This window comes from Sinocyclocheilus anshuiensis, unplaced genomic scaffold, assembly GCF_001515605.1.
Source record: "Sinocyclocheilus anshuiensis isolate Anshui unplaced genomic scaffold, SAMN03320099.WGS_v1.1 scaffold1100, whole genome shotgun sequence".
Lineage (NCBI taxonomy): Eukaryota > Metazoa > Chordata > Actinopteri > Cypriniformes > Cyprinidae > Sinocyclocheilus > Sinocyclocheilus anshuiensis.
Window position 1 is genome coordinate 331,320 of NW_015552633.1, and position 15,657 is coordinate 346,976.

Consider the following 15,657-nt stretch of genomic DNA (forward strand, 5'->3'; position numbering starts at 1 on the left):
TTTCAGTCCACATCATTTATTTTACAAAAGAATGCAAAAGCTGTACATGTAAAACATCTTTACAGTAGAATATTTGGTTCATACATAGCTATACAGAAATGATATAGATCGTTCCAACAGGAGTCAGAATTTAATATTGTAAAACTGCACTTTAATTCTGCCCTCAACACAAAATGTGTCTGGTATAACAATTTTATACTAGTACAATCACAGCAGTAATCACAGAAAAGGCACTAAAAGTTTTTAACTGTTTAGACACTTTGAAATGTCTGTTATAGTTCAGATAGGCGTTTCAATGTGATTTTCTACAGATGAGATTAATTACAGGGCAACGGTTTGAAAGACACCTCAGCATTCTCCTCCAAAATAATGTAATATCTACACATCAGTGGCCTGTTGGGGAAAGGAGCAGACACCATAATTAAATGCCTGTTTGTTAGTTCAGATAGGCATTTCAATGTGATTTTCTACAGATGAGATTCAAATTAATCACAAGGCAACGGTTTGAAAGACACCTCAGCATTCTCCTCCAAAATAATGTCATATCGACACATTAGTGGCCTGTTGGGGAAAGGAGCAGGCACCATAATTAAAAACATTTTTGTTGAGCATGCATTACAAATGTTACAATATTTCACTGTATTTTACCCTATTTTTTGATCATATAAATGCAGCCTTGTTGAATGTAAAAGACTTCTTTCGAAAACATTTGATCCTAAACTTTTGAACAGTAGTGTATTAATTAGTTTAGGAAAGTTTGGATGGGCAGTAATTCAGAAAAGTAATTGTAGTTATTCACCTGTTTGGATTTTCCAGTGGGGTTATCCGAATACGAAGCAGCCTTATCTTGTATCGAGGTCCAATCATATTCCCAGTGACAATCCGTAAAGAGATTTTCTGAATTGGATATAAATCCTCATCAAACTGTGCCAGTAATCGAGTGGATGTATACTGCTCAAACCTCAACTGCTTACTAACAAAAACATACAAAACAACCATTACATGATGACAAGTCAAAGATGAATGGATCTATATAAACTCATTATTGCAGTTACGTACGTATCTATCTGGGACTCTATTACATTTTTTCCGTTGTACAGTCGGAGTATGACCACCCACCAGCGCAGAGACTGGTTCCAGGTAACTAGGTCCACTCTGTAGCTTGTCTCTGTTAAAATGAGAAATCAGAATATTGCACAACCCCTTTTGAGAAAACAACATCTGCAATGAGCCGTTATAGAGCTGCTAACTCACTGCTGTAGGGGAGCTCTGCCGTAGTTGAGAAATACGCTTTTGTTTGCCCCAACCTCAAGAGTGTATCCCTCCACTGGCTCATGTCATAACCTGAAGATGAAGATCATAGTTAATCTTACATTATAAACAGCTAGGGCCAGTCCAAAACTCTTGATAGTCTTAACAGCACTGTGACCTTTTTGTTTGTATCACTCTGCTTCTGCTTGTCTGTGTTTGGTTGTAATTGCTGGCTCAAAAAATAATTAGATCTGTTTTGTCACATGATCCTTCAGAAATGTTGAACGAAGCTCAAGAAGCACTTCTTATTGTCAGTGTTGTGAAAACGGTTGTGCTGCTTAATATTTTTGTCGAAACCATGATACGTTTTCTTTAATAGAAAGTTCAAAACAACAGTTTAATTAAAAATCTTTTGTAACATAAAAGTACTGTCTCTTTTGATCTAATAATGCATATTTTCAAAATAAAAGTGATTTTCTGAATTGGATATAAATCCTCATCAAACTGCCAGTAATCGAGTGGATGTATACTGCTCAAACCTCAACTGCTTACTAACAAAAACATACAAAACAACCATTACATGATGACAAGTCAAAGATGAATGGATCTATATAAACTCATTATTGCAGTTACGTACGTATCTATCTGGGACTCTATTACATTTTTTCCGTTGTACAGTCGGAGTATGACCACCCACCAGCGCAGAGACTGGTTCCAGGTAACTAGGTCCACTCTGTAGCTTGTCTCTGTTAAAATGAGAAATCAGAATATTGCACAACCCCTTTTGAGAAAACAACATCTGCAATGAGCCGTTATAGAGCTGCTAACTCACTGCTGTAGGGGAGCTCTGCCGTAGTTGAGAAATACGCTTTTGTTTGCCCCAACCTCAAGAGTGTATCCCTCCACTGGCTCATGTCATAACCTGAAGATGAAGATCATAGTTAATCTTACATTATAAACAGCTAGGGCCAGTCCAAAACTCTTGATAGTCTTAACAGCACTGTGACCTTTTTGTTTGTATCACTCTGCTTCTGCTTGTCTGTGTTTGGTTGTAATTGCTGGCTCAAAAAATAATTAGATCTGTTTTGTCACATGATCCTTCAGAAATGTTGAACGAAGCTCAAGAAGCACTTCTTATTGTCAGTGTTGTGAAAACGGTTGTGCTGCTTAATATTTTTGTCGAAACCATGATACGTTTTCTTTAATAGAAAGTTCAAAACAACAGTTTAATTAAAAATCTTTTGTAACATAAAAGTACTGTCTCTTTTGATCTAATAATGCATATTTTCAAAATAAAAGTATTAAAGGGGTCATATGATGTTGCTAAAAAGAACATTATTTTGTGTATTTGGTGTAATGAAATGTGTTTATGCGGTTTAAGGTTCAAAAAACACATTATTTTCCACATACTGTACATTGTGAGAAAGGAAAACTTTAAATCGCATCATATGACCCCTTTAATTTCTTTTTAAAAATCGCTCTGTGATTACAACAGTAGGTGGTGACAAGCAGCTGACTAGGCTGATGATACACGGGGCAACTTTTTGAGCAATTTTGCCTGGTAACTTTTTTTGAGCAATATTTCTTGGGCACTTTTCCATTGAGAATGGGTAACAAATTTCTATCTGGATATTTTAGATCGGTTGTGGGCCCTGTGTCTCCCCTGGTTGCCCATTGACGGCAAAAAGTTGCCCCTTGTATCATCATATGTGACGTTTTGAAACATTCAACTGATGCCTTTAAAAAATAAAAAAAAAACACTGATTCGTTCAGAAACGAAACACAACTACTGCGTGTTGCTCGGACAAGTGACGGTTGATGATGTTCTTATAGCCTACTGTAAAAATGATTTCTGTTTTAAAAGAAAATACTGTTTCAGTCCTTAACATTTAATTCTGTCAATTGTGAAATTCACAAGCAATTTCTGAATCAAAAATGTTTCTACACCAAATTTTTTCAGTGTAGTTTGTTAGGAAATATTTTAATTGGCTGAGCAAAAGCAGGCTGGCAGTACCTGGCAATATTGTGTCTAAAATTTAAGTTACCTTGTATATTCATTTCTTTATTGAACTGTTGTTTATATCACACTTGCAGTGTTTACTCAGTATTCATATTTGCATTTATTGTGGTTAATTAATAGATGTATTGCTTTTACCCAGAGCAGGACAGGAAGCAGGCTTGAAGGTCTCACATTGCAAACACTGACCACTGAGGAAGTCGCTGTATGAGGAACACGGATATGCCATAAGTTTACAGGTGTGATTCAGAGCGCACATGTACAGGAAAACAGACCTCTGATGATCACACACAAAATAAGATTTCCCTGTGGAGAAGAGAAGGAATGAGATTACATTTTAACCCTGTTAACACAACCTTGTAATCAACTCAAACCCATTGTGAGGATTGCATAATTTAATTATGACAGAATCTTAATTACACAGCCAGCTTTTTGCGTTTTGGGGGTTTATCTGGAGAGCATTCTGTATGAGATATACCATTACATCAGATCTCAACTCTGACCTTTCCCAAATGTTTTATCTTAACTTACTGACCTGAGAAGATGGTCTTGGGACATCCAGGCTGATCTAATCCTCCATTGGCATAGAAATCAATATGGCCATGGGTTCCTCTAAGGCCAAAAGCTGCGACAGGAAACAGTGTTTGAGCGTGGGATTTTTAGGCTATGTTTGGCACACTATGCAATACTATTTTAGTAAAACACTGTGCACAGTGTGCAAATTTAAGTATGCATGGAATACTTGGATGACCTTCCACACACGCAAAAATTTGAAATATACAACAAATATTCATATTTTTTTGTTTATTCTGTGATTTCAGTAGCATGTCCTTCAATTTATTATACTTTACTTACAATTCATATCTGTGTGCAGCACATCTACAAACTGGGCATCAATTGGATCAAGGCATTCCTCAGGGGGAGCACTGGCAAACATTGGCCCTGCTGGGTCCAGACCTAGAGTCGACCAGGTGAAACATTTAGTAAACAATATTTATTGGACAGGAATAACTAACTGAAGATGGTACAACCGGTTTTGTTTCATTGGATTTCCTGAATTTCACCTGTGATTCTGCCCACCCGTCCTCCCAGCATTGCGCCAATGAATCCAGCCACATGTGCGCCCAGACTGACCCCAATCAGATGGATGGAGTCAAGAGATGCTCCCTCTTTCTGAAAGTAACACCATATTGATTAAATTGGCAGACCTTACTGGCCAAAGCTATTTCAGAGCTGAAACACTAATGAAAGACTACTGACCCTACCTCCATACTCTCTATGAAGCCGGTGATGTTCACAGCCGTACCCCGTGTGTTGGCCACAGCCGTGAAGTAATTGAGATTGGCCGCCCCTCTGTTCCAATCCACTACCAGGATGTTCATGTCCTTCTGTGCTGCTAACAAGTGCACAATGAGGTTGATCCAGATAGGCGGTGCCCCTGTGGGTCGGTACCCATGTATGACAAAGGTAGTGGGTCTGCTTACATTAAACAGGGGTTCTTGAGTGAAGTTGTGGTGCGGGAGCTCCTGACCACACTCGAGGTTTGCACGGGTGTACAGCAGCAGGCGCACGTACAGATAGGTCCCCATAAAAGACTCATGGAAATCCAAATCGGTGAAGTTGTCGCAATCACTGTCTTCACCTAACGACAGACGACACTGGTTTACTGGTCTGTATTTTGCTGTATGTGTTTGTGTGAAAGAGATTTAAGTTGTAAACTACTGAACTGAATAATTGTTATGGCTTGTTATACCTTTTTGTTTTTTTGTTTCTAGCTAGTTTTGTTTCAGTTAAAAATGTACACTTAACTTAAATGAAAATTAGAAAAGTTGCTGTGGCAAGTTTAAGTACTAAAATTACTAAAAGTGAAATTAATTAAAGCTATATAGGAATATTTGAAGAAACTAATTAAATTACAAATGCGCACAGAAAAATTACTGAAAGTTAAACTAAAATGAAAATATAAAATATAAAAATAAAAGATAGTAAAAAATATTAGTAAATATTATAATAGTATATAAATAATGCTAAAATAACACTGCAGCATGGACAGATGTATACCAAGTGATATTTATTTAAAAAAATATTGTAAAAACATATTAAGCAAAAATTTGCACAAAAAGAAGCTTATACAATGTTAAGTTAGTTTTATTCAAAATAAAGACACAAATGTTTGGACACTTTCTGGTTGTCAGTTCAGTTGGCTGAGACAACATTAAATGGGTATTCAGTGCATGATTAGATTTTTTTTTTTTTTAGAATTTCTTTTTAGAAAATGTGAATTTTTTAATTATTTTTTGCATTTTAATCATGAAAATGTTAAATGTCTGCATATCACAAAATATTACCAGAGCCAAAATATTCAAATTAAACATTTTCCTATCTTTGTGTTTCTCATGTAGCCTTCGGTTAGCAAGCTTAGCCACAGCTTAGCCATCTAGCTTAGCATAGTGCTAGTTGGCTCTTTTGATTAGTTAAAATAATATCAACATAACACACTATTTTTTAACAGGCATCAATGAGATTTTTAAAATGTGAAGAAAATGTAAAAAATGGCTCAGAAAAGTATGGGTAGTTCTGAGAATAGTTCTAGAATAGTGCAGTGAAATTCATACATCTGTTCTGTGTTTTGCTTCCTAGTTTTACCATAATGCCTTAGTTGATCATTTACAAATATTCCTGATTTTCTGGAAACTGGTGGTACATTTTGGAAAAAACTCACAAAGGTTACTGTCATCTCTATTCTTATTTTTTCCCCCCAAAATCGACACAAACTGATCCACAAGTAAAGTAAGGCTGGATTTTAGCGACCCAGTTCCAGTTCATCTTGCTGTGCGTCATAACCACTACACACATCAACATTTCATGCTTCCATTTCTCTTTGCCATCAACCTGCACAATATCCTTTTGATCAACCTGCAGATCCTCACACCATATGATGTGTAAACCTTATATTTAAGCCACACAACCTCTCGGGTTTTCCATGTAGATTTCTGACCCTAGAGGTAATCTGTGCTCCGTAATTAGCCCGCACGCAAGTCACAATTGGATCATGCTTCTATAAAAAAGCAGATCATCCCACCTCTCCATCCACATGTTCCCCTGCCCCCTCCTCTTCCCCCAGTAGAAAGATCTCAGATGATTACAGGTGTCAGTCACATGAGCTGTTGTATTTAACCCTCTTTCACGCTGATCTGTTATGTCTGCCATCTGCAAGCATTACTCATTACACACGTCACTGACATAACATTGGTAAAAACAGGCTACAAATAAATCCTCAAGTCCTTGGATCATTAACTGTCCTAGATACCAGAAAAAATCACCTCTTATTTTCCTCAAATTATTCTTTTGACCTAATCAAAACCCCGTTATGCCTCTGTTTCATAACAAAGCGAATATGCACTTTTTTTGAAAACGTGAGAGGTGTCCATTCTAATGTCTGGATTCAAGTTGCAGTATAACTCTATGCATTTATTCATGTTTTAAGTCTTGAGTCTTTAATACCTCCAACATAAATAATGTAACATTTTGCATGGGAGACACTTAAAGTGTATTAAAATAGTTGAAATTTTGGATAAGACACCAAATATCAACCTAAATGTTCTTTGAGCTATTCAATTGGCCATTGAGTCTTTCAGACCCCAACAACATTAAGGTTAATGTTGTTGCAGCTCATCACACAGCTGAATAGAATAAATGAAGACTTCAGATTCAAAAACCTCTTAAGGCCGTCTAAGATTTTCTTTTTTTTTAATTAGCATTTTTATCAGGCTTCTGTGTTAAGGTTCAGTACATTCACTTTAATGTTAATGAAATGGTTATTAATTAGTTATTGAATGACTTATTTCCAAAAATGTCCAATGTTAAATTCATAGGAGCCTGATAAAAAAGCTCATTTGAAAGAAAAATTTCAGACGGGCTTAAAGGTTTTTGCATCTGAAGTCTTCAAATAAAGAATGTTGAATCAGAAATGAAAAACTTCCCAGGTTAATTATGACCATATAGTCATGACAATTTTTTTCCGAAAAGAAATGGCTGAATCCTTCTCAAAAAAAAAAAAATAAAAAATTTTCCTAATGCCCAGATGATAAGAGTCAGCGGATCAAACTGTTAGCCAAATTAAATCAGTGTAATCTATTGGATAGAGTCCTGTCTCTTACCTTTACAAAGCATAAAGATGCTCAGCAAAATCAGGAAACGCCACAGTGACATCCGCACCACAAGATGTGACAGAGGTAGACACAAGATATATCAAGAAAACTAAGAAATAACATTGGAGTATCTGTAGTAAAGGAAAGAGCCCATGGTGGAGGGGTTGTGGGCGGAGCGAAGGAGATTGAACGAGATCACACATGCTCACGCTGTGGTTAGTGGACAGTGTGATAAGTCAGCAGGCCATCTTAGGACTTCCAGAAGAGTACAGATCATGAAAAGAAGCATTTGTTGATGACTAAACGACTTTACAGGGACAGTTCATCCAAAAAAGGAAAATTCTGTCATTTACTCACCCTCATGTTGTTCCAAACATGTATACATTTTTTTTTTTGTTTGTTTTGGGCATTTTTGCTTGACAGGACAGTAGAGATGGGGGGTGGGAACGGGAAAGGTCCACAAGGTGGGATTCAATCTCAGGACACCCAAAGTGCAACTGCACCATATGTCGGCGTGCTGCCCACATGGCCATCGGCACCACCCTGTATAACTTTCTTCGTTAGATTATAGAAGATATTTTTGAAAAATGTTTTTTTTTGTCCAAACATTGAAAGTCAATGGTGTCCAAAGTCCTTTGAACCTTAATGATCTTCAAAATATCTTCTTTTGTGTTCTGCAGAAGAAAGTCATACAGGTTTGAAATGACACAAGAGCAAATAAATGTGAACAAATGACAAAACTTTAATTTTTGAGTGATCAATTCCAAAAAAAATGTAGACACTTCCAGTTGCTGCTTCTTCTTGTCAGGCATATTCTGCCCTCCGGTTTTGTTCAGCTTTTAAAGGGCACAAGGTCACAATAGAGTGGTTCTCCTTCCAAACTCTAGTAAATGAGCCACATCAGCACAGATATTCATAGTGCATACCCTGCCAGCAAACACACACATGCCATTTTCATATTGCGCCCATATAGAGCATTACTATTGTAATAGTCTCCAGAGAGAAGCAATGACCCAGAATACATTTACATTTCTTGCTGAGTGCCTTAAAACCTTGTTTCCTCTAAAACGAAGTTATGCGTGAAATTAGCACTGCCCTATATCTTGTAGCCTCACCAACTTACTTTACTGCATCTTTGCATTCCCTGCAGGTCCTGTTTATGTGAGTGTAGCAACAGCAACAGAAATGACTGCAGTACAGAGGTATGTTTCTTTTCAATTATTCATCAGTATGTATATAGATCAGCATATATACTGGAGACAGCAGAAATGAGAGCATTCAGGGTCAGAACAGAAGCTGCTTTTGTTTATGTGAGGTTGAAACAGATTAGATGGCAGATTACAGTAACTACTAAACTGTCCATCCATCCCTGCATCTGATGTAGTCAAACCTATTATGTGACTCACCGATCAGGGCTCATTGTACCCATTTTTTCTGCATCAGGCTGACAGATTAACCGTTAGTCTTTTCTTATGACAGCGTCAAGGGTTAAACAGTCATTCTGTGATATGATCATGTTCTCTGTATGTGTGTACTTATTGTTGTTAACATAGGCTGTAAGCATACACAATGAGATTTAAATAAATTTTATTCTCATACTTAAAACATTAGTTAAATGCATACACTCTTAAAATAAAAGGTGCTTCAAAAGGTTCTTCAAGCGATGCCATAGAAGAACCATTTTTGGTTCCACAAAGAACTATTCAGTCAAAGGTTCTTTAAAGAACCATCTCTTTCTTACCTTTTTATAATCTGAAGAACCTTCTTCCGCCAGAAAGAACCTTTTGTGAAACAGAAAGGTTCTTCAGATGTTAAAGGTTCTTTATGGAACCATTTAGACAAAAAGGTTCTTCTATGGCATCGTGAAGCACCTTTATTTGTAAGAGTGTACAAAATATATAGATAATTAAATAAAGCAGATCAGATCAGAGTAGAATATAGCTTAGCCACATTATTTGATTATTTAATCATGTAATACAAAAGAACATTTTGAACAATTCATTTTTAAATAAGAAATGATACAAAGTGCAAAATATAATATAACATATTTTGCCTATATTAAAGGAAAGAGAAACAATGTACTGTACATTGATATTTGAACATTAATAGATATTCCTATAAAAGGTCACCTTTTCATGAAATTAGAGATGAAGTCAATAGGAAGAGGAAAGACAATAGTTGAGTTCCTTTCCGAGGCAATCTCAGTCAGCGTCTGCATATAGCGCAGCTGAAGCGCAGACGGAGACTCTGACATCACGTTTGCTGCCTCCTTCAGCGCACGAGAGGCTTTCATTTCTCCCTCTGCTGCGATCACCTGTTCATGATAGATTAGAACGCTCTTAAATATGTTAATTTTACAAAGGCAACACTTCAGTGTTCAAGCACTTTACCGTGAATTCATTCTTCATATAAACACAATCCCAATTCACAGTCTGGCCTCTGGCACACACCTTTAATTACTAGGAAAATTCCATTGAGCAAATCCAGTTTGTTTTTCTGCTGTACTGTGCCATAGTGTTAGGACATAAAGACTCAGGTTTCCAGTCAACAATATGACTCACATTATTGTAGTGTTTATTGAGAGAGCTCCTGCTGTATTTTAAGGGGAGTTCAGGTTAGCATCACTGAACTGTATGGATGAATGGTTAAATTAATAAATAAAATAAAAAAACAGATGAATGGTGGATGAATAAACGATGTATGACACTTTTTTCATGTAGATTGATTTATCAGTTTATTTAAAACACTGAAAAAAATATATAAGTGTGTGTGAAAGAAAGTGTGTGTGTGTGTATGTATGCATGTATTGATATATATATATATATATATATATATATATAATGATAGATATATATATATATAATGATAGATATTTACATATATTTCTCAAGAAATAAAAAATAATTTACACACACACACACATTATATAGAGAGAATTTAAATTACACAAATTAAATTAAATTAATGTAACTACTTTACATTTAATTTATTAATTCTACTTATATTTAAATTATTATCATAATATATTAGAATCATATAGAAATATAAATCAATTAATTCTATATAACTACACACACACACACACACACATATATCCACAAGATAAAATAACTACATTTACAGTCACAAAATATATACATGTATTGCAGATTCAGTAAGAGGTATCTAACTATATTGTAAGTGGTCAGTCATCACAAATAGCAATAAAATGAGGCTAATGTCTTGACCTGCAAGTGCTTTACTGGTCTGTAGGTCTTGTTTTGGAAATGTATTGGCTTAAGGGGGTTACAGTTCATTTACACTTCTGACCGTATGTGAGGGGCTGCAGGTGTTCATCCACCAATCAGAGAACAGCGTGTCTCCCCAGACAGACTGAACACAAAGCTGCAAAGCTGATAAGACTAAACTTGGCTGGCTCGGCAGAACAGACAGTATAGCATGTGTTTGTGTGTGTAAAGCATGTAACAATCTTTCAGTGCTCAGACACCCACCTTGGCTCTGGCGTCTCTGGTGGCCTCTGCCTCAGCTGCCATGGCTCTCTGCAAAGTGGTGGGCAGTTTGACGTCTTTAAGCTCGACCCGTTCCACTTTGATACCCCAGTTCTTGGATGCAGCATACAGCACAGCCTGTCAGGCAAAAGATGAAACAATAAACAATTTTTATTTAAGGCATTTATATGCTCCTATCCAGAAAGAAAAATGTTGAAATACTCTTAAAAATAAAGATTTCAAAAATACGGTTTCCGCAGTGATGCTATAGAAGAACCATTTTGAGTTCCCCTGCCTAGAACCTTTTGTGGAATGGATGTTAAAGGTTCTTCATTGACCCATACGTGCCAATAAGGAAGGTTTTATTTTTTACGAGTAAAAAAACTAAAGATTTAGAGTTGTTTTCAGGAAGGGTTATCTTACCTCCATCTGTTCAGACATCTCCTCACGGTCTTTTAAGATGTCTGCCAGACTCTTAGTTCCCAGCATGTTTCGTAATGTAGTCTGTGCAAGCATCTGTGTGGCATGATTAGCATTCTCCACTTTGGTAATAGAGACAGTGGGGTTAAAGACACGATAGTAGACCACCGCATCCACCATGATAGTCACTGAGTCTTTGGTCAGCACCTGAGGAGAAAATGTTATACATATTACATTATAACACAATATGATATTAAACTCGTAATATGTATTAACTGAAAAAAATTACAACGATTAAACATTTTCAAATTAATCACTCGCCTCTTGTGGAGGGATGTCAAAAGACACTGTTCTTAAATCAACCTTCCTAAATGTGTCCACACATGGAATAATCCAGAACAAACCTTTAAAAGCAATCAATAAAAAGAACTGCTAGTTACAACTGAGCTAAACAAACCATTTTTAACAAATTATTCATGATTTTAAGAATAGTAATTAATAACCAGGTCCTTTAGCACCGCCTAGGAGTCGTCCCAATCGGAAAATAACTGCTCTTTCATATTCCTGGACAATCTTTTGACAAAAAGAAATATAGATTAGGGATTGATATATATATATATATATAAATAATGAAGTTATAAGTGATTTTCACTTAATTTGATGACCTTAATGTTTATGTCAGATTTTATTGTTTAATAATAATAATAATAATAAACAATTTTTAAGTAGGTTTTACATTAGGTAATTTTTTTTCTTACCTTCATACAAAACCAGACCGAGACAGGAAAAGTAAGAAAGACAAGGAGGAAGGAGAAGAAGGTGAGGAGGTATCCACAGAACCCAGAGCTTCTGGATTGATCACCATCTGATTAAACCCAAAAGCAAGAGGTTAGTCTCAATGGCATCAAAATTATCTGAACAAATATATTATAAAAAAAAAAAAAAGAGAAAGAAATAGAAGCCCGGCAAACCTGACTGGAGTATGACTTTTGTGTCACTCTCTTCATTTGCTACAGGTTCAATTTTGTTCCGGGACATCTCACTCTGAGAAGACAGAGCTACAGACATGGTTAGCAGTTTTTGTTTTCTGCTGGACTGATGAAATATAGTTTCAGTGAGATATTTAAGGTGATTTAAATATGTTCTCTTTTTCCACTACCGCCCATTTTCACACACAACACAACATGGAACTTTGCATGGCATGTCTCTAAGCAACAAAACTGAGCTCATGTTAAACCTGAAAGTCGATTACTTGTTTACTCATTCTTCTTTGAATGAGCCCTTATCATATATCATCATTATATCCTCTTTTTGTTTACACATTCTATGAACAACTGTTTTTTTCTTCATGTTCAGATGCATAATGTATTTGAATATACAGAATATGAGGCCTAAATTAAATATTTTTTCCTCTTATATCTTGTATTAATGAATAAAATAATTAGTCCAGTTAATATTCATTCTAAGTTAGAACTAGACAATTTACTTTAAACCTGAAAAAAATTGCCAGATAGATAGATAGATAGGTAGATGTGCCCTGAAGAAGCTGCATAATATATATTTACAGATATTTCCCAAAAATGAAAAATACAAATTATATACAGTATATATAACCTGTGACCCTGGACCACAAAACCAGTCATGAGTCACACGGGTATATTTGTAGCAATAGCCAAAAATACATTGTATGAGCAAAGTGAAACACGCCCACAACCGAAAGCGCCGCTCTCATTGGACATTTGCACACGCTGCACGCTCCTCTGTTTATGCTTCAGACGCGGTTTAATTCCCCACAGAGAGCGTCCTTTAACTAACCCAAAACATGTCAGAAGATATTTAAACCTAAATATCGTCGACAAGTGTAAATGGCGTGAAATTTAGGCTACTTTATTTGTTTTCCTGTAAGGTTCCTTTGTTCCAGCTGTATGAGACGCAGATGCAGTCATTTACACGCGGCAAGACATTATATTGTTTTTAGACTCTGCCATCGTTACTGAAATGAGGTAAGCACAACTTTTATTGTTTTTTTTTTCACACTGCATGAACTGAATTTCTCTTATTTTTAGACAGTCAAGAGGACGCCAGCAGTTGAGAAGTTCACATTATTGTAGCCAAGAATTGATATTTCACAGTTAAATAAGATTTTATTTTTTGTTTTGAAACTGTTTTCCTTCAGAAATACACATTTATTTTTCTTTGGTATTTCCAAAACTATTGTTCTGTTTAATAGTTTTTGAATTGATAAATCTATTGATTCACTGCGATATTTAATTAATGCATATTATCTCCCACCATTGACTAAGACTACTGTCTCTGCACTAAGATTTGTGTTTGATTTGTGCTCACAGTCAAAAGGGAGTCTTATCCATATGAACCTCTTTTGGATAAACAGGTAAGCCTAAGCCTATAACTGGGGAGGTATTCTATAATGTTATCAACCACAGCAAGCTTTAACAGTTTTTTTTTCTTCTGTTTTCAGGATGGTTGTAATGGGCCACAGGAGAACGCTGCAGTTGTCTGACCTTTGCAAGCTGTATAATGAGGAGTCTGTCCACACCCTATCCTCTGTGTTTGAGCACGAATGGGAAAAACAACAGAATTACAATGAGGTAACTGTGAAGATCCACAACAATAGCCAGAGACAAACACTTCTGTTGTACTTGTGTTCATTGTGAAAAGCATGCTTTGAATGAGATTTATTGTTAATATTTTATTCACACAGAGGTTGGACTTAGAAGAGGATTCTGGAAGAGAGTCACTGCTGGTCTCCAGAAAAGCCAATACTGGTTACTCTCTCCTTTATGCAATATGGGTGACATTCCGTCCAGCCTTAGTCAAAGTTGCGCTTCTGAGACTGTCAACTGATATTTTTAGCATTTTAGTTCCTTTGACTCTCAGGTATGACTGTGATTCTTATTTCATGCCAAGGCTAGATTTAGTTGTTCAAAAATACAGTTAAAACAGTTATATTGTCAAATATTAATACAGTTTAAAACAACAGTTTTCTATTTAAATATCACTTTCCAGAAAAATAATTTCAGCATTTAAGCACCAATAATAATTGACAAAATCAGCATATTAGCATGATTTCTGAATGATCATGTGACATTAAAGACTGGAGTATTGGCTGCTGAAATTCTCTGATCTGTTTTTGTACATGTTTTTTAACCTCAGGTGGCTTATCCTGTTCTGTGAGAGACAGGCTGTGTTTGACTGGGCAGGATACACGTATTCTCTGGTGATGTTGGGAGCAGTTTGCTGCTGTGCTGTTTCTCAGCATCACTTTGAGAAACATAGTAGGATAATTGCAGCCAATGCACAAGCGGTTCTAGCTGGCTTCCTCTACAGGAAGGTAAAGGTCTTATTAACTGTCTCATTATCTCAGTATGCTTTCAGTCCAAACAAAAAACAGTCTGCAACTTTTTTTTTCACAAATGTTTTGTCATGTCAAACTGAAAGTATATCCATTTCTTTATATACTGAAAGGATTATCTTCTTTATTCCATGGTTCATGTTCCCTCCATTCCACCCCCCCACCCCCCCACCCCCTCCCTATACATTTAAGACATTGCCCTTTTCCCATAGTTCTCGACAGCAATCAAACACCACTCAGGGGACAGATTTATTAAGGGAGGTTGAAAATGTTACAGAGCTAGTGGTCACATTAGCTTGTCTTTGGTCCACTCCCCTGAGAGTCGCTCTCTGTCTGGACTTACTGTGGGGAGAATTGGGCCCAGGTGTTCTAGTGGGGGTGGCATTGCTACTAGTCCTCATCCCTGTCAACTCTGCAGTAGAGCGCAAAGCCAAACAGCTTCAGGTTAGTAAGGCCAGTCTGCTGAAGAATTCCTTGGGAGTTTGCATGTGAAAAATAAGAGATGAAGCATGTTCAGTGTATTTCTGTAAATGTTCTGATGCTGATATGTTTTATAATCTTTGTTTGTTGTTCCTCAGAGAACTCAGCTGATCATCAGGGAAAGGAGTGAACAACTCATCAAGGAAATGTTGCATAAATACCAGGTCTTTTCTGTTCTTTTTTCTGTTCTTTTAGGATGGCTCAGTCACGTATCTGAGCATGAGCTGATTTAGATTGGAGGAATATTTCCTGCCTTAAGGACAAAAAAAAAAACAATCAAGCTCAGTTCTTGCTTGAATGACAAATTTTTAATTATCTCAGCAATTATCCAACAACAGCATTCCAATCAATTCCCGATTGACAAAATCAAGTCCTGCTCTGCACTTTTTCTCATTTGAGAAGCCGTTGTGCTTGGATGTCAGTATAGGGTAAAAAAAGACAATTGCAACTTAGGTTTTGTGGTGATTTAAAAAAAAA

At 36.3% G+C, this 15,657-nt stretch overlaps 3 protein-coding genes across 4 annotated transcripts in view; 1 reads left to right on the forward strand and 2 right to left on the reverse strand.

Annotated features, from left to right (window-relative positions):
• On the reverse strand, positions 1 to 7,736 carry LOC107666620 (lipase member H-like). Of its 2 annotated transcripts, XM_016458041.1 has the most exons (10): positions 7,429 to 7,736; positions 4,534 to 4,910; positions 4,333 to 4,441; positions 4,124 to 4,225; positions 3,804 to 3,893; positions 3,407 to 3,574; positions 2,084 to 2,173; positions 1,889 to 1,997; positions 800 to 973; positions 1 to 561 (listed from the first exon to the last, which is right to left on the reverse strand). In XM_016458041.1, exons 1-10 carry the CDS (start codon positions 7,478 to 7,480, stop codon positions 486 to 488), a joined length of 1,347 nt encoding a protein of 448 aa, XP_016313527.1. In that variant the 5' UTR covers positions 7,481 to 7,736; the 3' UTR covers positions 1 to 485. The 2 variants fall into 2 exon arrangements, with proteins under 2 accessions (XP_016313527.1, XP_016313526.1); XM_016458040.1 differs by lacking the exons at positions 1 to 561; positions 800 to 973 and adding an exon at positions 1,722 to 1,802.
• Positions 7,737 to 9,544: 1,808 nt separating this feature from the next.
• Positions 9,545 to 12,395, reverse strand: LOC107666604 (erythrocyte band 7 integral membrane protein). Its single transcript, XM_016458011.1, has 7 exons — positions 12,299 to 12,395; positions 12,086 to 12,192; positions 11,831 to 11,900; positions 11,649 to 11,731; positions 11,331 to 11,534; positions 10,911 to 11,045; positions 9,545 to 9,733 (listed from the first exon to the last, which is right to left on the reverse strand). Exons 1-7 carry the CDS (start codon positions 12,393 to 12,395, stop codon positions 9,545 to 9,547), a joined length of 885 nt encoding a protein of 294 aa, XP_016313497.1.
• Positions 12,396 to 13,078: 683 nt separating this feature from the next.
• Positions 13,079 to 15,657, forward strand: part of abcc13 (ATP-binding cassette, sub-family C (CFTR/MRP), member 13) — a 13,369-nt gene continuing 10,790 nt past the window's right edge. The window contains exons 1-6 of the mRNA XM_016458064.1: positions 13,079 to 13,330; positions 13,676 to 13,719; positions 13,807 to 13,936; positions 14,050 to 14,225; positions 14,502 to 15,144; positions 15,279 to 15,344. Of these exons, the coding sequence (XP_016313550.1) occupies positions 13,697 to 13,719; positions 13,807 to 13,936; positions 14,050 to 14,225; positions 14,502 to 15,144; positions 15,279 to 15,344 (1,038 nt within the window). The 5' untranslated portion in view covers positions 13,079 to 13,330; positions 13,676 to 13,696. The remainder of the gene's footprint in view (positions 13,331 to 13,675; positions 13,720 to 13,806; positions 13,937 to 14,049; positions 14,226 to 14,501; positions 15,145 to 15,278; positions 15,345 to 15,657) is intronic.

Bases quoted from the DNA above. Each gene is read 5' to 3' on its own strand.
- LOC107666620 (XM_016458041.1), bottom strand. From the start codon at position 7,480: ATGTCACTGTGGCGTTTCCTGATTTTGCTGAGCATCTTTATGCTTTGT. The intron at 3,894-4,123 runs GTAAGTAAAGTA...TTCCTGTCGCAG, and splicing joins GCTGCACACAGATATGAATT to CTTTTGGCCTTAGAGGAACC. The intron at 974-1,888 runs GTACGTAACTGC...TGTTTTTGTTAG, and splicing joins ATAGAGTCCCAGATAGATAC to TAAGCAGTTGAGGTTTGAGC.
- LOC107666604 (XM_016458011.1), bottom strand. From the start codon at position 12,395: ATGTCTGTAGCTCTGTCTTCTCAGAGTGAGATGTCCCGGAACAAAATT. The intron at 11,901-12,085 runs GTAAGAAAAAAA...TTTTGTCAAAAG, and splicing joins CGGTCTGGTTTTGTATGAAG to ATTGTCCAGGAATATGAAAG. The intron at 11,732-11,830 runs GTTATTAATTAC...TTGCTTTTAAAG, and splicing joins AGGCGGTGCTAAAGGACCTG to GTTTGTTCTGGATTATTCCA.